General features: G+C 35.1%; 1 protein-coding gene across 9 annotated transcripts in view; it reads left to right on the forward strand.

The window, feature by feature from the left end:
• ADGRB3 (adhesion G protein-coupled receptor B3) overlaps window positions 1–23,525 on the forward strand; it is a 445,229-nt gene that overhangs the window by 211,670 nt on the left and 210,034 nt on the right. For all 9 annotated transcript variants that reach the window (XM_064412314.1, XM_064412319.1, XM_064412311.1 and 6 more), the window contains 3 exons: window positions 6,611–6,805; window positions 13,172–13,240; window positions 17,347–17,455. In XM_064412314.1, coding sequence (XP_064268384.1) covers window positions 6,611–6,805; window positions 13,172–13,240; window positions 17,347–17,455 — 373 coding nt within the window. The remainder of the gene's footprint in view (window positions 1–6,610; window positions 6,806–13,171; window positions 13,241–17,346; window positions 17,456–23,525) is intronic.

A 23,525-nucleotide genomic window follows, 5' to 3' on the forward strand; every position in this document is an offset into this window, starting at 1 on the left:
AGACAAAGAAATGGTCACAGCATCTTAAAATTATTCCCTTACTTTTTGTCCACTACTTCATTTGCTGCATTCCCCCACCATGGTTTATTAAGTACATGAAGGTCAAAGAATTTTTCTCTTGTCTATTACTTTATGCCTTTAAGCATACCCATGCAGAAATTAGGGCTCCCAAATAATGATGATTTCCTTGAAAATAACTTGGTTATTCTTCCAAATAAAAGTGAGTGTCATAGAAATGACTGTATAGAAGCAAAATGAAATAAGTATAGAAATTGGTTAAAATCAAATAAGCACTTCAATTTAAACATTTATCAGAGCTTTATGGTTTAGGGACATATACTTGAAGGATGACCATGTAGCATAAAAATGAAAGACAGCTCATTTGTAGTACATCTCTTTGTGACCTGTAGCCTCAGCCATTCAGTCACTATGGAGAACCAGGAGACTTTACCCCAAGCAATGTTATGTCTGTCATAAAATGAAAACAACCCTATCAGAGTCGTCATTCTCTTTTTCCTTTCAACTCTTGCTCTTGTCAGGTTGCATTATACATAGATAACACAAATCTGGAAGACATGCCCTCTGGTTAAAAACAGAAACAACAGTAACAACAACAAGATCTCTCACACAACATGCCAACGTGAGCAGGATTTAATCACAGATAATTGGAACATTTAAGAGCAGTGCTTAATAAAATAATAATACAATCCTTGGTCAACAAACATAGAAATGAGTATAAGAAAAAAAAAGTGATCTGTTCAGTGATTATTCTTTCCTAATGCTGAGACTCATTTGTTATTCTACTGAGAGAAGTCTTATTTATTCAAAATATCCCATTAAAATGTCTTGTTGGATCCATGCACAAATCAAAATACTGGAAGTGTGTAATTACTTTCTCTCTGTTACCTATTTAGTGGCTATATCTCAAGGATTAGAATGATAATATTGATGATGATGATGTTGATTTAAAAAAGGAATTATGTAATGGGCTAAAGTGGTAAAAACTCTCTTGAACGTAGTAGGAGCCTTTTTGTAAAAGAGGGCAGAGAAGAAAAGGTACAAAAAGAGTGAAGCATTACTCTGAGCTGTTCACATTCTTCTAAAAACATTTTTGACCTCCACACATACTAGATTATTTTTTCAAAGATTCTTCTATAAACCTGATCACATATGGAAGAGCACATGCAATTTCATCTGTGCAGATATACAGTTTGCCTGAGATTAATGTCTAAAACAGCAAAGGATTCTGTGTAAGTAACCCACCTTCTTTTCTCTAAAACCAAATCCTTATTTTAGGGAACATTTTGCTTAAAAATATTTGGAAGTATATGACAGTGGCATGACTGTTTTGATAAAATGAAGTGATCCTAATTTTTTTTTTTCCATCTATATACATTACAAATAAATTCCCTAAAGCATTAGGTTTCAGCTGAGTGCAGAGAGGCACAGATTAATGCACAGTTTCTGCAAAGACTTGGTTCAGAGGATTGCACACCGTGTTTGTATAAATGCAGGAAGGCTGAAGTTTAGTTTCAGGGGGCTCCTTAAACTTTGACTTTTCTGGTTGGGATAAATTATAGGAGGCTTTAGTTGGGGTTTCAGAACATTTGCAGGGATGTGTTACAGAATTACAGAACTGAAAGGAAATTCATGAGATCATCCAGCCCAAACTTGTGTCCTATCAGAATCAGATATGCTTGTGTTATTCCAGCTTTTTATTTTTCTTGGCTGTTATCAAGGCCTCCAGTATGGAAGACTTCATATTGCGTTCAGGTAAACTGTACATAATTTCCTTTGCAGTTGTAAAGTTTTCCTTAATTTATATATTTAATCTTCCTTGACACAATGTATACAAATTACTTTTCCCCTTTACTGTTGTACACAAAGGGAATATATGATTGCCTTCTTTCACAAAATGTTTATTTAATAGTGTGTTACTATGATTGAAACTGAGAGTACTAACTAATTTCACTGATGAAAAAGTGGAAAATTACTTTGTATTACTTGAGGCACTTCCTTCATAAAATACTGAATATATAGAAAATATCTCTTGCATGACATTAGATTATAAATATTTGAATGCATACCTGAAGATGCATAGCCCTATCTTTGGACCTTACTCTGTTTCTTTTAAAAGATGGATGAAATTATATTCTCAAACACTGAAACAGTCTTAAAATAGACAAACAGATTGTAAATAATTTATTATATTGAGGGAAAATAAACTTCTGTGCCAAAACAGTTAAAGAACTATTTATTACCAGAAAAAAAACAGATTTTGACAAGATTTTGTCAAATATGAACAACTTTATTACAATGACATCACATTACAGGTGTGGTGTGAATATTCTTACAATTTCTGTATCTAAAGAGCACTATATTTTACAAAATATTAGTCTTGGGCTCTGAAGCTGAAAAGCAAAGTGATTTGAAGATTATGAGCAATTTCAGGATATATTTTTATTTCAAATGATCTTTCCTCACTTCTTTGTAGGGCTAACTGATTTGGGTTCTTATAGTTCCCCCTACCATAAAATGCATTAATGACATCATTAGTAATACCTGGCCATGAATCCATCATCTTAAAAAATAATGAAAAATGGTTGATGGTGTAGTTACTCTTCAAATTAATAGTTCTTTTCAGTCTTTTGTAGGTTTCTTGAGGGTTCATTGTTTTCTGTCCTTTTAAACTACATCTAGCTGTTAAGTCTGCAGTAATTAATATGCAGTAATAAATTGTACTCCAATGCCAACAGCCTAGGAGATCTGACTTTGTAAAGAGGAATTTTTATTATATCATACTTCCTGATAAATTGGGGCACAAAGGGAGCTGGACCCTGAGTCAAAGTCCAGTTAAACATTTCAGTAATTTTTCAAGTATGCAGTCAGAGAGTGCAGGCTGATAGGGGCTGGGCTGACAACTGAAGTGTCAGCTTAACAGCTGCTTCATTTCACTATCTCTCGGCTCATAAAGTTTATTTTTAATGAGCTTGCCTGTAGGACTACTAAAAAATGACCTTCACACAGGGCCTAGAGTGGTGACCAAAATAGATTTCTTGGGCAGCGCGTAATATCTGTGCTACAGTGGCCGTAGCACAGAAAATAAGCAGTATGGTGAGAAAGACATTATACTAAGTACTGATGAGAATATTCTGTATTTTCATGCAGAAAGATTATTGTGATAGCTGTGCAGTAATTCACTGCCTTCAGTTTATACTAATCTGAAGAGTGGCTTTAATGCTATTGTGTCAGTTTACATCAACTGATTGAATGGCCTGTGATTTTAAAGTTGTGTTTCGGAGTTGTAAGCTGCCTTACAACAAGAAACTACATTACGTAATAAACAGATAAAAAAGAGCCTGTTAATTTTTTTCTACACATTGCTTGCTGGTCTTAGAAAAAATTCTCTTAATTAACTCTAATTTTCACCACTTTTGTTAGCTAAATACATTGGAACCTTCTGTTTTGCTGTGCTGTTTGTAAGGATATGCTGCTAGTCTAACTCGAGGCAATGTGGGTCTGGAGAGGTAGCTAGGGATTGGGGAAAGGAACTTCCATTTTAGAGCTTGAGAGGATGAAAAAAAAGGTGCTCTTGGGGCTGCGTATGAGTGGTGTGTATGAGGGAGAAAGGATCCTTGGGCTGGGAAATCAATCTTTCTGGGTATGTCATTTAACAAAAAAAAAAAGAGTTCCAAATTGAGCTGTAGTATTTAAGAGCCAGTAAATTCTCATATTCTTTGAACTATCTTCATCACAACCCTAGCTACTTTTGAAGAAGTGTAATGACTTAGTCCTGTGACATTGTGGGCACTTGCTAGAACTTTTTTATCATTGGTCCAATGAGCAACCAAAATGATTTCCTGAAAGCACTAAAGGCCATACTATAGATCCCGCTTCTGCTGTTAGAGATCTGAAAGAACCCCAGAACCTTACTTGTTTGAAAGTATTAAAACCTGTCAAAATAGGATCATTTCAATTTTTATTTTCATTCCAAAAGCAGCTGAGGCCAAGACTTCTGCAGGCTTTGTATGTCCCAAAACCATCAACAACTTAGCGCCTGCCATCTTTAAAATCTGAATTTAAAGTTCTGCAGGAGAATGGAAAAAGAATGGGAGGTGAACATACAGATGAAGCAGAAGGAAACGAAATAATGGATTACAAAATAACTTGTTGAATAGTTCAACAGCCTTCCAACCAGTGTTTATACAGGTGTAACAGCACAGCAGTTTTTGTGAGGACTGATCAATTGCTGTTATTACTGATATTAAAAGAACATATTTTTTCTCTCTTAAACCCTCCCTTCAAGTTGTGTGATGCCTTTCCCACAGTACATTCTGAGGCACATGTTAGATTTGGGAGTTCAGTAATATGGATGGTCTTTTATGTCTTTTGGGCTTGACTAAAGGTACACTCAGTATTGTTAATCCTCAAAATCTGGAAATATGTTCTGGTGTGAGGAACAGGTGGATGAGTTATAGCAAAAGTTCTATTCTTTAGTGTTACTGTGCTGGCTGATGCTCTTTTCACTTGCTACCAAGACACAATGTGTGAGCAGATGAGACAAATGGCAACATTTCATGAGAAAATTTTCTCATCAAAACTGCACAAATCAAGTTCATGTTTGCTTTTCCTTGTTCCCAAGAAAGTAGTTCATAATGTTATTTGTACAATATCAGATTCCTGAATTTACTGAAATTAATTTCCTTCCTAAATTCTCGCACCTTTTTCTTCAGTATTATCTTCCTACACAATTATGTCCAAAGTCTCCTTCTAAAAGGAATAGCAACTGCATGAAATTATTTCCGCAAGCAAGCTTCTTGCCTGATTGTGTATAGCAGTATTGTGAAGACTGAGGGAGGTATTTCTGCTGAAATATTTGTTAAAAAATGCAACCAACCAGACAAATTAATGGTCTTAGTTCTGACTGATTCTTTTATAAATATTAATAATACTATTACTCTTGTACCTCTGTACTCATGTTATAGGATAGATTCACTCCCTGTCCATGATGCAGCAGACAGGTATTCTTCCAAGTCTTAAGTATTTCTAGGATTTTGTCATGGCACTGGTGGTCCATAAAAATCCCCAGCTGCTCTTAAAGATGTTTTAAGGCTATGGAGGAAGCCTGAAACAGCCACTTTGTCCAGCTCCAGCTGTGTTACATGTATCTAGTTTACCTGACGACTGGTTGAGAATGTAACCAAAATATGAACCAACAGAAAAAAACCCCACCCTGCTTAGAATTAGTATTTCAGAGGATGATTGCATTTTTTTAAGTTTCTTTCATGGGAGTTATTTTGAATCCTTTTAAGCAGTTTTATTATATAGTGTATCCTTATGCATTATTTTGTATAATTAAGCCCTGAATATTGACACAAAGTGTCTGGGGAGATCTGGAAGTGGCAAAAAAGTATCTTTACACTCTCCCTTCTACATCGCCACCCTATCATCACAGGATCATCAAGGTTGGAAGAGACTTTCAGTATCATCTAGTTAACTTTATGTTACATTAGTAATTTTTCCCTTTATATGTCAGTAATAAGGCAAGTTAAAAAGCAATTGAAGATACATTTTTAAACAACATTTTTGTTGCTGGTTGCATAGTATTTTCAGCCCTCCTGCTTAGAATGAGGTCTGTCTTGGCTAATTCTCTTTCTCTAAATGCCTTCAAACTCAGGATATCTTATGATTCTATGATATTCTAGTTTTCAATTCAGAAGAACTTGCGCTTTTATGCTTAAATTATAATGTATATTTAAAAATGGGTTATTTAACCCATGTGCTCTTTCTTTTAGCCTTGTATTGCCTTGTCCTATCTTTGTGTTACTTTATACACCTTCCTGGGATGCTGAGTCAGCTTTGAGAGTTAACCAGATCCACAGATTCAGGTTCTTATCAGGAGGGTACTTCTAGCATATTTGTTTTGGATCACTAGCCCTGAATGCATCTGCTGAGAGAGCTACTGCTAAAGTATGCTCTTTTGGCAGACACACAGGAGTTATTCATAATTTAATTTGCATTTCTTGGAAAAAGCAAACAGGATTGTTCCAAGTTAACACCTTTGTGCTGGTGCTACAGAAAAGAGCACCATAACCAGCTTCCAACTAAACCACTTCTCTTGCACTGACTAGCCAAGCTGGGCTGGCAGAGGTGAAAAGTCTACTCTCCTATAGTAAATCAGATTATAACAAATATTGCCTTAGCATTTATTCCTTTCAGAGGTCTCAGTTGTTAAATGAGGAGCAGCAGTGGTTGTGCAGATGTTCCTCTGAAGAAGGGCAGTTCCTTGCTACATCATGACAACAAATTAAAGCTGCTGTAGTCCAGCCCATGGAGTTTCAAGAAGCAAATGTGTGAAACACAAGAAATTCAGAAACCTTCAGTGTAAAATCAATTATGCTCTGATAAAAATAATGTTTCTATCACCATAGACTACTATTTTGTCTTATCTTTAAGGAGACCTTTTTTTTTTTTTTTTTTTTTTTTTTTTTTTTTTTTTTTTTTTTTTTACTAGTTTTAACATGTCATATTTTGGCTGTGTTTAGATTTTATCATGCATTTTTCTCAGTAAAGTAGGTTCTGATAATAGTTTTTTTTCCTTTTGGTACAGATAAAAGAGCATCTTGCCAAGGGTCAGAGGACGTTGGCTGGTGATGGCATGTCCCAAGTAACCAAGACCCTATTGGATTTAACACAGAGGAAAAACTTTTATGCTGGGGACCTTCTAATTTCTGTGGAAATTCTCAGAAATGTTACAGACACATTTAAAAGAGCAAGTTATATCCCTGCTTCTGATGGGGTGCAGGTAAGAGAAACATTGTAAAGGTAATGTTTCAGTTGATGGAGTTTATGTCTGTATATTGAACTACACTGCATGGCAACTGGTTTACCCGCAGAGGAAACAAAAGTCTTCCACATGACAGACATAAGCATTCTTCACATAAAACTAAGATCCAAGTGTAAAATAGGAAGAAGACTCAGCTACATTTAATAAGATAAATATCCAAACCAACGCAGCAGGTGAAAAATGTAAAATGCTTTCTTTGTAGCATTTCAGTAACTTTGTCTTTCAAGGTTTGATCTGATTGATAGGATTGGTATTTTTTGGCACTAAGCATTTTGCTAGCGTTCTTTGTTCCAGTTCATTTCAATTCAGAACTAGTTCATTTCAGTTCAAAATCCATCCACAATGTTATGTAATTCTGGCATTGGTTCTTCATTTCAGATAAATAAAGCTCATTAAAAGTGCACAGGAGTGATGGATAGTGCATTTTATATAAATTTTCTATTTTACATGTTAGATTAACTCTTCTTTTACAAGAGGACAAATAAAATGCTGTCAGAGCTAAAATAAATACAATTGTTTCTACATAATGGGCTGGACAAATCTTACTCAGGATTTCTAGACAAAGATATTAGTTTCATCTTCTATCTGAAAATTTTATACACTTTTCAAAGATTGTAGATTAGTGACAAAGCATACTAAGAAGGCAGATGTGCATAATATTTATGAAAAAGAGAGTTTAATGATCATTCATAAATTACTAATGAAGTTATTAATGCAGGTCATGTATACGTATTTGTGTAAAGGTAAGCATAAATTTTAAATACACTTCGGAATAGATGCATACAGATGAAGGGAGATATGTTGGAAAAGATATTTTTTCACAATTAAGTTATCAAGACTTGCTATTATATTTTCACTTTTCTTGTTTTGCTATGCACAAAGAACAATTAACTTACACAGTAAAACTGACATATCTTGTGTTGGCCTGTAGCCAGCTGAAAATATTATTTTTAAACAATGCTTTTCAAAAAGTATGTTTGCTGAACAATCCTTCTTTTTATCTTGAATGAGATTCAGTATCTATTCAGTAATAGATTCACAGGCATTTCAAAGTCTTTACTAGAACCAGTCTTGAGAAACTGCTTGTTACAAGTAATTTGGTCCATGGGCCTAATAGATCTGGTCATTTGCAGTTTACATACATTAGAGAGAATTTGATTCTTTTCCCACTGATGATAGTACCAAAAGTTTTGCTTCATTCTACAGTGTAGAGCTGTTTTCAAAATTCTAATAATATTCTGGCAGAACTTGACAATGTTATTAAATATTGTTTTATGAATTTTAATAAATAATGTAGGAATCACGAAATTAAAAATATAAAAATTGGTAAGCCATATTCTGACGGATTTCTCAAACCAAAGAAAAATAACTGTATTTCAGTATTTGCATGCCTAAATACAAAGTTCTTGAATCCCAGTTTAAAAAGACACGCAAACTCCAAGTCAGAAAAAATAAAAGTACTAAAAAAGAAAAGAAAAAGAGAAGAAACATCAAGCTAAGGTAAAATGAAAAAAAAAAAAAAACCCAAAACAACAATGAACAGTATTCAGCAAAGTAAGTGAAATCAGACTAAAGGATTTATTTGGCCCAGGGGATATATTAAGAAAGGTTCCTTTTACTGACTTTTGATTCTATAAAGTGAAATCCTGGCTCAGTAACAAAAGTTTAAAATTTACTACCAATTTCTGAGAAACATGGATTTTTCCATATGTAAACATATGTCATATTCTACCATACTCTGGAGTATTGTATTTATTTTTTATTTTCATTAGGACATACTTTCATAGTTCCTAGCTCATCATCAAATTCAGTGACAAAAAGGTAAAAATTAAAATTGCATGAAAATTCTTCTTTATGTAGAAGCTCTGTGTGGTGTTCTAATTCCATTCTATATTTTTAACTAGATAAAGAGTAGAGTTTCTTATTTGATGTATTTTGGTTAAAGAAATTATCAGAAATGCATGAGTGAGGTTTAAAATCCCTAAAATCCATAATTTATTATATTGTTTGATGTTGGAAAAGTAGATTATGATGAATTATGGACAACAGGTTTTTTAAGATCCATGGAAAAACAACACTTGAATTATAACTGAGAAAGAAGAAGTATACAGGTCTGAATATATTTGTTTTTTATAAACTCCATCCATCTAGATGGTCCTTCAAATGCCTACAATATTTGATTTATATTCAGTATAATATTCATGAATAGTGCAAGAGTTGTGATCCAGAGACTCCATAACAAAATGAATTAACAGAAAAGTGAGATAAAATTTGAAATTTTCCAGCTAATTCTCCAAAATGAAGGTGCTGCTACCTGATGTGCTGCATTGAAAATGCCTCATGTTTAGGCAGACAATTCCAAGAGCAAAATAAAGTTTTTAAGATACGCATATTTAGTATCAATTTATATATTACATGACTCCTTTTATTTTGCATCTTTTAACTGTTTTTTGCAACAATATCTATGTATACTTGCACATACAATGTCAGGGACAAAAATAACCATTTGTGATGCAGTTGAACAAGAAGTTGTCTTGCATCAGTGACTGAAAATATCAGTACAGTAGCAGAAATTATTGCAAGACAAGTAATTCAATTCTTCTGTAATCAAGGTTTTTCATTTAATATGGGAATTCTTTAAAATACCCTCTGCAGCTACACTGAGGCTATGAGATGAAAACTGCACGTAGGTGAGAATGATTTTGCCAGGAAGAAAATACAAATTTTAAACAAGCAAAATGAAAGCAACATTTTGGAGTGTTGTCCGGAACTGGTCTAAAGGGGCTTGAACTTCCTTCTAAGGACAGGATGGCAGGAAGTAACTATATTTCAGGACAGAATGGCAAAGTGAGTTGTACAATCCCCTGATGCAGCAACCAACAGGAAAAAAGGTTTCTCCGCAAAGAAGTTAGAGCAGTCTAATCCCTCTTCTAATAGCCATAGGGACTATTGCTGTGAGTCAGGGTTTAACAGGATTGTCCAATCCTTTTTCCCTCCATCTTCCCCCTCCCACACATGCATTCACTATGCTGAAGTCCAAAAGTGGAGGTGACTTAAGGCCATCCTTTAATTCCTCCTAGGGAGGAATTCTTCTCTAACTGTATAAAAGGATTTCTGACAGCTTTATGCCTGCAGAGAGGGTCAAAGAATTTGGACTGGAACAGAGAACTGCAGCCATTGTATTACGGAAGAAAAAATTGAAAGGAAGGAAATTAAATTAGGAAAATGTAGTTGTCCATTCCCAGCTGTAACTGGCATGATCATCAAGAAAGCCTGGGCAAAAATAAAGGACTTCAAAATTTGGTTCTGGCTGTCCCAACATTTTCTATAGTGACCAGTTCAGTAATATGCAAGCCCAGCTAGCAAAGAAAGAAGTTTGATTCTACAGGGAGGTTCAGTGTTTGCTACAGTAATTCCCTCAGATCACATTCATAATGCTTCTAAAATTTAGCCTTCACACCTGTCAATCATTTTACTAAAGGACAATGCTGTTTCTTTCATTATTAATGCAATAAACAAGAGAGTAGTCAAAGTAGGACAAAAACTTTTTAACCGTTCTTCCCCTGCCACATTTTTTAAATGCATCTCATATGTATTTATTATTGGAGCAGCAAATCCATTTGCTCATCTCCATTTAATTCACAAAGTACTGGCATTGCTTTGAAAAATCACTTGGACTGAAAAAGCTGCACACATCTCACCCTTCAGTGCTACCATAAATATGGCACCAACCAAGGTTAGAAATAGAGAAAAAAAGATCCCAAGAAGAAATATATTGATATTTCTAAGTTCATACACCTAATTTATACTTATTTGGCAAGTGCAAAAATATATGTTAGGTAATTTGTTGCTGATCTTTTTTTTGTGCTTGAGTCTAGCATTATTTATAAACTTTTCCACATATATTTTAGTCAATTATTGGTAGTTTTATGCTTTCTGTAACTAAAATAAATATAAAATTTAATAAAATATTATTAGAAAACCCATGTAATATATCATCTGCAAGAAACATTTTCAACTCCTGAGTGCTCTTCAAGCAATCTAGGCGACTCTCAGATAGATCTCATTACACAGACATGGATACTTTTGCAATTAAGGCTTAGACTGCAGGGGAATCAGTGTCTGCAGTGTAATGTGAAACTACCTTCAAAACAGCTGTCTAGTATGATAAATTATCCACATTGAGTTCCATGCAGCTGCTGCTAGACTGCTACCGATGCCCTAATAAGTTAAAGTTAAAATTTCCATCCGTTGCATTTCTACAATATTGCACTGGAAGAGTTGAGAACTACCATGATTGGAAAAGTGTTTTCCTTCAGGCAAAATCTTCATAAGGCCGACTCTACCTAGTAGAAGTTTTCACCAAATTACAAAGCCCTACAGTAAGTGTGATTATAGTGCCATGAAACTGGCATGCTTTGACCAATATAGTTTATTTTACTTGGGGGACCAATGAAAATGTATATTTTTCATAGCTGAAGTTGCATTTACGGAATTGTGATTTGCCAACCTGATTAAACTGGCAAATCCATTTTAACAAATACCAAATGTAAATCCTTGCATTGTGCTTTATTTTGCTATGGAATGTCTGAAAGTGATTAAATGTATTCCAGGTATATAAGCAGTATGTAACTATATCTATTGTTCTTATTTTTAACTTAACTGAAAGTTCTTTAGTATTGTTTCAAAATGGATCAAACTGTGAAAACATTTTTCTTTTATGTCCTATCATTAATTCCCATCTTGTCCAAGTGCTTACTTGTAATTTTCATAGAAGCTTGCTGAGCAATTTTGTTTCTTTTCATGAAATTTGTTGTGTTACTGAAGGTTGTGGATGTTTTGCTAGTGACCTCAGTGAGAGAAGAGTTGTAGCCTTGTTAATGAACAGGATTATTTTGTCCAAGTTCAGCAAAAATTCAGTCACCTCTAGAGTCAATTTGGTCAAGTTAAAGAAAATTTTATAGTTAGCATAGTTAACTTCCTAATGGTTAGGCAAAGATAGATCCTCTTGCTTGTCAGGTGCTTAGTGTTGGGACCAGGTTAGACTGGTAAAATGTTATTATAAAAAATAGTTTCACAAGTTTTCTTCAATTTTGCATCCTAAAATGTTTTACTTATATAGTTGTGAGACACCTAAAATGTTGGTGATCTCTCTATTTTGAAAAAAATGTCTTTTCAAGCATACACACCACAGACTAATGTTGTAAGTTTTTTCTTTCTAGTTTCAGTATTGTGCAGTTGAGTCCTTTGTACTTTCATTAATAGTGGGTTAAAGTTGCTTCTTACTTAAACCTCATTTAGTCCTGTTTATACCCCAAAATGGCTAAAAAGTAAGTGCAGGTGAAGTAGTGACCAGTAATCTGAGTTCCGGCAAGGTCACATTGTTGGTATTACAGTTAAAGTTTTTTGAAATTGTGAGGATCTTAATTGCACTCTTCAGCTAAGGTTACTGGAAACTACATGTATCTTTTATGAAGGAACAGAAAAATTATAATTGGCAGGCTGAAGACAAAATTTATATTCTGCACAAAATGTGATACAGAGATGAGAACAGACTGCACAACTTCTTAGTTTTTAAGGATGAAGAAGTTGGGAATCCAAATTGCTAGAAAGAGAAGACAAATTTAGAAAGGAGATTTCTCCACGAACATTTGGAGAAAAGTGATTTTTAAAATATATTATTTGTATCTAACTCTACTGCATTTTTTCCCTTATACTTAAATGAATAGAGGAATCAGAAAAAGAAGTTAACAGCTTAAGATCAAAGAAACAGAAACTGCTTATTCCTTTTAAGTTGAAATTACTAAAAGGATAGAGGCAAGTGTGACATATAAAAGTACAGAAGCATCTGATTTGAAACTGTATTGGCCAATAAAATGTAATTGAATGCCCTATATATGGTTATTAAGGATCATTTTCTCATTTTGAGTAGAAACTAAAGACTCGAGACTGGTGCTTTCTTAAATGTATTTAGTTTTTTTGCAAAATCTGTAATTGTCTAGTTTCTGGAATACGAGCAACTTGTGAATAGAACACCATCACATTTAAAAGTTTAGCAAGTTTAAAATGGTTCTTGTTTCATATGAAGTGGTACTACGGAACCTGATTATATACACAAGAATTAAAAATTTACCATAAAATCTGTGCTTTCTTATCAGTTTAATGTATTATTTTGCTACATCATCTCTTCTACTGACAGAAAATAGGCTGCAGAACTGCATCTGTAATAGGGAAAGGAAAACTTTCTTAATGTCAGAATAAGGATGTGGTAGTTCATATCTTTGAAATAATTATACTTAGTCTTTCATTTAATTGATTTTTCAGAACTTCTTTCAAATCATAAGTAATCTCTTAGATGAAGAAAACAAAGAGAAATGGGAAGATGCGCAACAGGTAAGATTTGACAAAATTTCATGTATGTTTTCAGAATTCAGGTTAAAGATGCACCCTACTATTGAAAGGAAATCCTAAGTGATAGAATATTTGGGGAAGAAAATTATCCTTTTCAAAAAGGAGCAATTTCAGGACCCACCAGCTAATTCCTTATATTGAAATTGTATTTAGAATATAAGTTGCTTCTCTTTATAAAAACAGATTTTTATTAACATTCCGTAGTATTATTCACTATGTCTTTGCTTTGGACATTGTAATGAAGTACATACAAAAGCTGAAAAATTCTACTGAGGGCTAGCTGCAATGCTGTTTTTGTTAAACATGACATGTCAGACCTCATCCAAAGACCTCATACAACACCCCTAACCAACTTACAGAAATGTAAGCAGTAGACCAGTCATACAAGGATGTATTTGGAAGAACAGTTGTCATCCTCAGGACTGAAAAGTTTTTGTCAGGTTTGTTCAGGTACAATTAACACTGACAACGGGGATGAACATAGTTATGTAAAGAGGAAGATTTGTGCTCAAAGGCAGGGAAACATTTCTTTATTAAGAAGGATTAAACAAAGCAAGATATTTCAGTATGAAAAAGAGTCAAGTGCACTCATTTGCAATAGAAGCTTTTAAAAACGGAAGTGGTTTGGAGAATGTTAAAAAGGTAAATAGGCAAATCTATGAAAGAACAACCATAGTTTTGCATAACACAATATTTTGGCAAAAAAGGCTGGGCAAGACTTTCCAAGAAAGTATCACTATATTCCTGCTCCCTTATACTCTTCCTTAGACATCAGCTTTTTGCCACTGTCAAAGGCAAGAAAATAGCTTACATAGATCTTTGCTCTGCTCTTGTGCAGTCATTGTGACTGTGTTCTATAGATACTTGAACTTTGTTCACTTTCTGTGTCATTCCTAATAAATCACAAGGTACTTAAAGATCTTTGAAGCTATTTACCCTCAGTTCTGTAAGTTCATGTTTATGATGTCACTGAGAAAGGGAAGATCAAGACTTTTCACTATTAATTCAAACCTTGCAGTAGGCACATGACACTTCAGCTGACCCAGTACAATTCAGTTGGGAATCATATTTTATCTTTTCCTGTTTTTCTGTTTCTCTCTAGAAGAGCCAGATACAAAAATAGACAAAATGTGTCATTTTCTTTAGCAGTGATAGCTGCAAGCAGCAAAATCACATACATGTGGGCAGTTTCCATAAACAACACCAAGATAAGGGAACCAATATTAAGCAATTATTTTAGCCCTAGTAATAAACAGACATGATGCCACTCCTGTGTTATCAGCCTTGTCTTCTACCTCTGTCTTTTCTGCTTACCCATGTCACGTCAGCCATCTGACGCCAGAGATTTGGGGATGACAGCACTTAAGAGGAAATTCTGAGAATGTGGAGACAAAGAGGCAACAGTAAATCTCCAGTTCCCTCTTTTCACTACTGCTCGTAGAAGGAGCAGTGTTGAAAAACAGAGAGGGAACAAGTTGTTTCTACTTTTTCATAGCTCCTTCTCTCTGCCTGTTAGATCATTGTCTCACAGACCTAGGTACAGCAGGAACGCAAAAACACCAAGATGAGCTGAACACTGGAGTGTTGGGGCCATAGGTTCCTGGTTGCAAAGCTAGAGGATTCACTAAATCTTAGACCACTGAGATATGACCCCCCCAATGCCCCTAGTCGTATTACTGTTCTTGTGCAGTTACATAAGCAGGCTCAAAAATTTTTTTGAAAGAAGTAGCTCTTCATAACAGCTTGGGGGAGTGACCAGGCACTAATGAATAAAGGTGATCTTGTTTCTGGTTCAGCCACTCAGCTTAATTTTCTGTGAGAAAACATTGCAAACCTAGGTGCAGTGTGACCAACCTTTTTGCCAGCTTGCATAGTTTTCTTAAACTCCACAGCTACTGCTAACATAGATCTCTTAGCTTGTTTTCTAGATTCTTTGCTGGAGAGAAAATCTTACTCACTGTCAGCAAATTGCTGACTTTCAATCAAGTATACAGCTGCAATGCCTCAGCACATCTGTTTTTCTAGCTGAAATGCCAACAGTTGATAACCATTAATTACAGGTTATATACCATTCAGATAAGCAGCACTCACTTTAATACTTGCCTTTTTTTAAGAGCTGATGTAAAGCACTGCACACAGGAAGCCATTTCAATCCACAATGTGTAAGTTTATACTGGATTTTCAAAACGTGGGAGCTGTTCTGCATATTATTCATCAAGATCTGCCAGCATCCTATTGATTAACCAGTATTTCCCTGCTTCAGAAAAACCCAGAATACCTGCTCAACTGAGTTCTCAACAGTTTATTACTACGCAATTTTATATGCAAGAACGAGGGTTTAAAAAATATCACTGAAAATTTTCCTTAGTACATAATCTGTGAGTGTGTGGGCTTTGAATGAGATGGATGCAAAAACCACACTTACTACCTCAGTAGTTCATCCTTAGGAGAATGGACATTAAGTCTCTGTCGCCTGAAGCAGCATTTGCAGCCTGTTAGCATCATAATTGTCACAACAAATTCTTCTTCAAAAGAGTATTACTGCCCTACCTTTTATAAAACAATCCATGTAGAAAACAAAGGCAAAAGGTGAAATTTGCTATTCTCAACCAGACAACTATGGATCTAGATAGATACAGCAAGATGAAGATGGAGTGCAGCAAGCTGGAATTTGTAGTCTCTGTAGGATTTTTTTAGAGTCTGCAGTCCCAGCAGTGGAAAGAATGGGTTGAATATTGCTTATAAAGTGAAATTTGACATTTCACTGATATGAAGAAAAAACGCCATGAGTAGGTTATCTGTTATTTTTTTCTATTGCAAGGCATCCTGTTACTGAAAATTGTCTTGCTCATAACAGGCAATAAAAACCATTTTTTTAAAACGTATGTGATATGAACAGAACTTTTAGTTATATTCATAACTGTTATGGTCTCTAATGCTGTTTCTTTGATGAATCATTATTGCTAAATATTAAAGAAAATTTTTTCTTAGTGGCTTACAGCTTTGCAAATAATTTTTTTTTTCTGAAATGTGTTTTTATAATTTTAAAAGCCAAATTGAGAGGATACATTAGCAATGACAAGGCTACTGCAATTCATTTTAGTTTACTCTGTCCAATTCTGGGGTCCTCAGTACAAGACACAAAGTAATGGAATGAGCCCAGAAAAATACCATGAAGTTGTTTAGGGGATTATAGAATTAGATATACAAGGATAGGCTGAAAGAGCTGACATTCTTTTGCTTGGAAACATGACAATATTAAAAGTTCCTGAAAGGAAAAGGAGTAAAGAAGACTGAGCCAAGTCTCAATGGTGTGCATTGACAGAATAAAAAACAAGGCACAAAAATTAAAATACAGAAAGTGCCTTTCATGTATAAGAAAAAGTGGGAGTGGGAGTGATTGAATGCTAGAACATGGTGTGCAGACAAGCTCTGGGGTCATCTTCCTGGGAGACATTTCAGAATGCAGCTGTGTGTGTTCCTGGGCAACTTGCTAGAGCTGATCTTGCTTTCCACTGAGGCTTGAGCCAGGTGATTTCCACTGGTCCCTTCTAACCTCCAGTATTCTATGATTCTACTACTCCATATCAGCAATGAAAATAGTACTACCAGTAAAAATTTAACTTACTTACATGTTGACTAATGCAATGAAGGTTATCATACTGGCAAGGCCACAGTAAGATTTACATTACTGTTTGTATCAGTAGTTCTGAAGTTACTAAAGATATCTTCAGAGGAAGAATGTTTTAATTAGAGTTGTTCTGTAATATGAAATGCTTTAACCATTAATGAAACTAATGGCCACTAAGTTTTTGAGAAGTGCAGTGACTTAGCATAAACATTTTCCACAGTTCCAGTGCACAGTTGATTTCACATAACTTTATGGGAAGTAGTGTCTGTTTATATGAGTATTTAATAGCAAAATGGTTATTTTTTTGTAACAGAAAGTATTTAGCAATGAAGAACAGGAGAGCTGTTTGACTGTTACTTCTCAATTTGCTTTTGATGGCATTTAGATTTTATTTCAATTTGGAGCTGTAGACGTTTTGATATTATAGTAAATGCCATGTCTGACCTTCCTTTGTTAGATCTATCCAGGTTCAGTGGAGTTAATGCAGGTGATTGAAGATTTTATACACATTGTTGGAATGGGAATGATGGACTTTCAGAATTCATACCTAATGACTGGAAATGTAGGTAAGAAATAGAAATTTCTTCTATCAAATTTATGACCTATTGAAAATCAGAAGTTCCAAGTATGTACTATAGAGTTTCTGCTTCTATCACATTCCAGATTGGGCTGGTCCTCCTCCTCCATATTATCTGTTGCTTGTTTATCCCCTCTCTGGCTTAGCACATGCAGAATGGCTTACATGTTGGATTTTTCATAGTTATATCTCAAGATCTAAATGCAAAGTTTTAGAATCAAAATTAAGAAAATACTCACCAGAATACTATGAACTTTAGGTAGATTTTAGAGTGTTTCCAGGATACATAGTGTTTCAAATGCTAGTTAATGAAATTGTGCTAATTGAGTTAAAATTCCTATACTTAATAACTTGAGAAGTGTTTATTTTGTTGACATTGTCTTTTAATATTCCATTCTCCCAAAGAACAGTCTTCGCACATGTTAAGGTGTGATAATAATCAGTACAGATAAACAATAATTTAAAAAAATATACATTAGTTGCCCCAGTAATTAAAACATAGAATTTCTTATGTTAGTTTTTCTATGTGTAACAGTTTCAAAAATTTATTCAGATTTATTTTTCAAACTTTGTTTTTGCCAGTGGAGAGTTGCCAGGTAATAGTCACATAACAGCAAACATCAAGTAAAAAAATGCCTGGCAACTCAATTACATTTATTAGTAGTCATAAATGAGCTGGAATAAAAGCATTTTTTTGAAAATTGAACTAAAAAATTAGTTTGAAAAGCTATTCTCTAATCATTTTGTCATTGTTTAGTATCTTTTTTATTCAATTAACTTGCTGTAGCTGTTGTTTTATAATGCCAGGAAAGTATTACGAAGTTGTATGTAAGGAATAAATCCAAAATATGTGTTTGTCCGATAGCAAAACTTCTGGTGTCAATACATTTTTTCAGATTTTAAGTTAACATCTTACTGCACATATACGTCAGTCAGTTTTTCAGCAAGTCATTAGAACGAGTAAGAAAATATGGTCATTTTGAAATTAGTTGGTGGAATAAAGCAGGGAAAATGTTGGATTGTCCCTATTGAGTTTTTAGCTTGTTGCTCTACAATAATAAATATTGATTATTGTTCTCCAGCTCATATTACAAAGTGACAATACTGTAAACACAAGTCCCTTAAGGCACAATCTTGTACTGGAGACATTTCAAAGAACTCCCCAAAAAGAGCTCTGACAGTCTTAAAATGTTTAAAACATTTCAGTAGGGTTTTAACCAGTGATTATTATTTTTATGGTACTACTGTTTGCACTGTAATACCACTTAAAGCTTCTTCCAGTTGTCAGTCCTTCATTATGCTAGACCCTGCACAAATTTATAAAGGAAAGTATCTTTTCTGAAATGTTTGTTCTATGACATTTTTCTGACAAAATAAAAAGATGAACTTATTTAAAGAGCAGCACAGTCTGTGCTGCTTGGCACATTGTAGTACATTCTAATCTGTTTGTCCTCTGAAAAAAATATCAAATGGGAAAATGCATTCAGATTAAAAAGGGGCATTCAGATAATCTGTCTCTCTACATATTCATGGCTTCACATGGGTAACAGCAACAACATTCCAATTGAATCAGAAACTTTGCTGTGCACTTGCTGGTTTAGAAAACTGCAGAATCTTTACAGTCTTTCTTTTGATTGTCTTCCTCTTCCTACATATAAGATATTTTTAGGCACTCGGGAGGTCTGTTCTTAACTATAAAACCATCAAAGGAATAGAAAAAAACTGAGAAACAAGTGGTGAAAACTGGAAATGAATTTATAGGTTAAACCTGACTTCCCAGCTCTGTGCCTTGATGTATTGGCATGAGTTTATCCACCCTATGCTCGGTCAGCTATCAAAAAAGGACAGGGTCACTGTGGTGCAAATAATTGATCAGAATACTTGTGCTCAGGTGGCGTGCTGAGACGGAGACAGAAGACTGTTATCAGCAAGGAGTAACTTCTTATTTTCACTAACAAGAAAGGAATGTATCTGGAATAATTCAGTTTTAGTGTAGCTGTCCTCAGGGCATTGGCAAAACTGTCTTGACTGCCTATGTACTTGGGGTTTAGGGAATATTTATGTTATCTCAACTGAAAAGAATAAACTATGCAGTTTTTGACTGGTCAGAAATAATTATTCTATACCAACAAGAGTTTATAAATATGTGAAGTCTTATCTATAACAATATTCTTTCAAGTTGACAAACACATTTAATGCAGGAAGCAGATATTTTGCATAAATGACACCCAAATTTTACCTGTATTCATATTTAATGAGAAAAATCCAATAGTTCATAGAGTAAAATTGTAGAACAATTGGGTTACAAAATACATTTTCAACTCACTAGTTGCTCTGAGACCCATGGCATGTGACCATGGATATTTCCAGTGATGCTGTGTCTTCTGCTACCTCTCTGGGAAACCTGTTTCAGTGTTTACCCACCCTTATTGTAAAAAACCTTTTCCTTATATCTAGTCTAAATTTATCCTGTTTAAGTTAAAACCATCACCCCTTACCCTATTGCAACAGCCCGCTAAAAAGTTTGTTCATCTTTCTTACAGACCCCCTTTAGATAGTGAAAGGCTGCAATATGTTTTACCTGGAGACCTCTCTTGTCCAGGCTGAAGAACCCCAACACTCTCAACCTGTCTTCATAGCAACAGTGCTCCAGCCCCCTGATCATTTTTCTGACCCTCATCTGGACCCACTCAAACAGGTTCATGTCCTTCCTGTGCTGGGAACCCCAGAGCTGGCTGCAGCACTGCAGATGGGGTTTCACCAGAGTCGAGGGGCAGGATCACCTCCCTCACCCTGCTGGCTGTGCTGCTTTTGATGCAGCTCAGGATACAATTGGTTTTCTGGGCTGCAAACCCACATTGCCAGCTCAGGTCTAGCCTTTGGTCATCCACTATCCCCAAGTTCTCTTCAGGGCTGCTCTCTATCAGCCTGTGCTGATGCCAGGGGTTGGGTAACAGCAACCCAAGCGCAGCACCTTGCACTTGGACTAGTTGAACCTCTTGAGGTTCCCATGGGCCCAGTTCTTGAGCTTTTCCAGATCCCATCATTCAACCACACCACTCAGCTCGGTGCCTTCTACAGACTTGCTGGGGACACATTTGCTACCTTTGTCATTGGTGAAGGTGTTAAACAGTACTTGTCCCAGCACAAACTCCTGAGGGGCACCACTTGTCAAGTGTCCATCAGGATACTGAGCCATGAAGTGGCTACGCTGTGGATGTGTCCAACCAAATTCTAATCCATCAAAGAGTCTCCCCATCAAATCCTTACCTCTACAATTTAGAGAGAAAGGTGTTGTTGGGACCATATCAAAAGTTTTACAGAAGTCCAGAGGGCATCCATAGCTCTTGCTTTGTCCACTGATGCAGTCACTCCATCACAGAAGACCACTAAGTTGGTTAGGCAAGGCTTGCCCAAGGTGAAGCTGTGTTGCTGTCTTTAATCACCTCCCTGTCTTCCATTTGCCTTGGAATAGTTTCTGTGAGCTTTCCAGGCACAGATGTGAGGCTGACAGGGGTCCTGTTGAATCAATAGTTATTTACCATAAAATATTCCCTCAGCATCTTCACATGCTTTAAATGCTTTTTGCTGTGTTTTCATTTCCAAATCACTTTAAAAAATTACTCTAAATATGAACTATATATGAACTATATTTGAGCTACATATGGACTGCTGCTTCTTGTCAGAGAAAAAAATCCAATTTTGTTGCAAATTTCACAGTAACACAGTGAGTTCTTGGTTTCCTTCTACTAATTTCAGTTTATAAGTTCATTGTTAATTGAATGACATTTCTAATTGAATAGTAGTTGATGTAAAATTTGAGCACCTAATTGTGTTTCACAGATATGCTAATCCCCTGAGATCTTTCACAGAGGGAATTTTATTTTCTCTTTCTTTCAAGACACAGAAACAAGTAGTTGTGGCTTAAAAAGTTACTAAACAGCAATGCTGCAATGACCTTCCATTGCACATTCTCAATTCATGACAAATGGAAAGTGTTGAAAGGTACATTAACTGTACAGTAGGCTATCACAAGCAACATTATAATACATTTGAAAATAGCTAAAAAGACGAAAAGGACAGTTTCTGTGCCCCTGTTAAACTTTTCATTGTGATGGTTTTTAACACAAATTTTTCATTTCTTCTAAATAAAACATCAAAGACTGGTTTAAAATCCAGATAATCTAATATCGGTACTCTATTGGGCTTTTGAGGAAGCTCAGTCAATTCAAATGCATTTCCATTAAAGCAAGGCCCATCTCCTATTAGTTTTTCTCTCAAAGATAGAAAATATACTATGAAAAACTTAACAAATGCAAAAGCAACAATTTACTTGTTCATGCGTGGTGGGGACAGATGGTATTTGTTTTATGATTGCACTTTGTATTATATTCTTTAAGAAATGATTAGGTGAAATAAAAGACTCTGATAGAAGGTAGAAGCCTCCTTCCTCGTCCTGCTCTTTTTCTTCTTCTTTCTCCACCTCCTCCTCCTCCAGACCAGCTGAGCAAGCACACAAAAATGATAGTGTGAACAAACAGAAGCTTTTGCTATCATTCAGTGTCCCTGAATTCACAGACCCACCTGCAAGGATACAACATACAGTAGGACGAAAGCTTTTAAACCATGTTACCATTCTCCGTTAACCAATAGCTTTCAGTTTTGTCTGTTTTAAAGATAAATTCCTGATTTTAGATTAAAGAATTAACCTTGGCTTTTAATAGCCTTTTGATTTTTTCTCTGAGCACTAAAGACCTGAGCAGATCATCTCAGTGCTTTGGCAGATTTGAGCTCTCATCACAGTGAACCATTAAGAGTTTTGAAGCCATGTAATAAAAGGTGGGTGAACTGCTATTAAGAAATATTTAACCTTTGACTTGAAAAGGAAATTTCTAACCAGAAGATTGGAGTGCCACAGGCGTAGCTGTCTTTAAAGATACAGGTGGAATATGGAACTGGAAATAGGGAGCAGTATTAGGGGATATGTATTTCTATGGCAGATTCAGATTCTTTTGTAAGGGAAAATTTTCCTGGTGTTGTCAAATAAATTTCCTTAAGAACAACAACCAAAAAAGACAGTTAAAGGACATTCTGTTGTCAAAAATCAAGCTTACAGCTTTAAGATGATATTAATAAAAACCTAAATAATCTTGAAGAGCAATATGTTTTCATGGGTGTTATTTAGAACTGAAAGGAAAAAACTAATGAGAATTTTCATCATGTGAAAAGCCACTCTCTGTTAATGTTCATTTTATGAATATGGATGTTTCAATTATCAGTAGTTTTATAAAATGTCCAGATATCACAAAGTTACTTAGACTAGTCAAAGGTGGAAGAGATTGAAGATTTCCAGGAGGTACAGCAAAATGAAAAGGAGAGAATATACACTGCAAGATTAAATTCAGTTTTGACAGAGCATTTAAGAAGGAATAGATCAAACCATTCAGAGAAAATAACAGCATTAGTGGGCAAAACTAGCAGTCTAAAGAAAATACAATATTTTTTTCAGTTTTCAGTAGCTATGACTTGTAACACTCTTTTCAATTGAAATTATATGGCTTGGATTCATTTTACTTACTTTAAGCATCACAAAATTTGCCAAAGTCACCCTAAGCTTCCTTTAAAATCAAGGGAGAGTACTGCTCAGGAGAGCAACTCATATCATCTCAGACATCTAAAATAAGGGCATGGATTGCTTTGTGGAAGTTCTGCCACTGGCTGTAAAGGCAGCCTAGTGACTAGCTCATATTTCAATGATTCATGTCATCTAAAGCAAAGAAGAGTGGTTTTCCGTGAGTCAATAAAACTTGTGAACACAGAGAGGTTCGGGGCTGAATGTTCAAAAAAACAGAACAAAATAGCCAAAAATAAATAAAGTATAATAATTAAAAATCAGACTGAGAGTTGGACTTGTTAGAACTGATATTTGAGAACAGATTGTTAAAAGGAACTGCATGTACACAACTGAAGAGTGAATACAAAGTGAAACTAGGCTGACATCTCTGTTTAATCTTGCTTACAGGAAGAAACAAAGATTCCGAACTCTATTGTTGTAGCAC

This window comes from Passer domesticus, chromosome 3, assembly GCF_036417665.1.
Source record: "Passer domesticus isolate bPasDom1 chromosome 3, bPasDom1.hap1, whole genome shotgun sequence".
NCBI lineage: Eukaryota > Metazoa > Chordata > Aves > Passeriformes > Passeridae > Passer > Passer domesticus.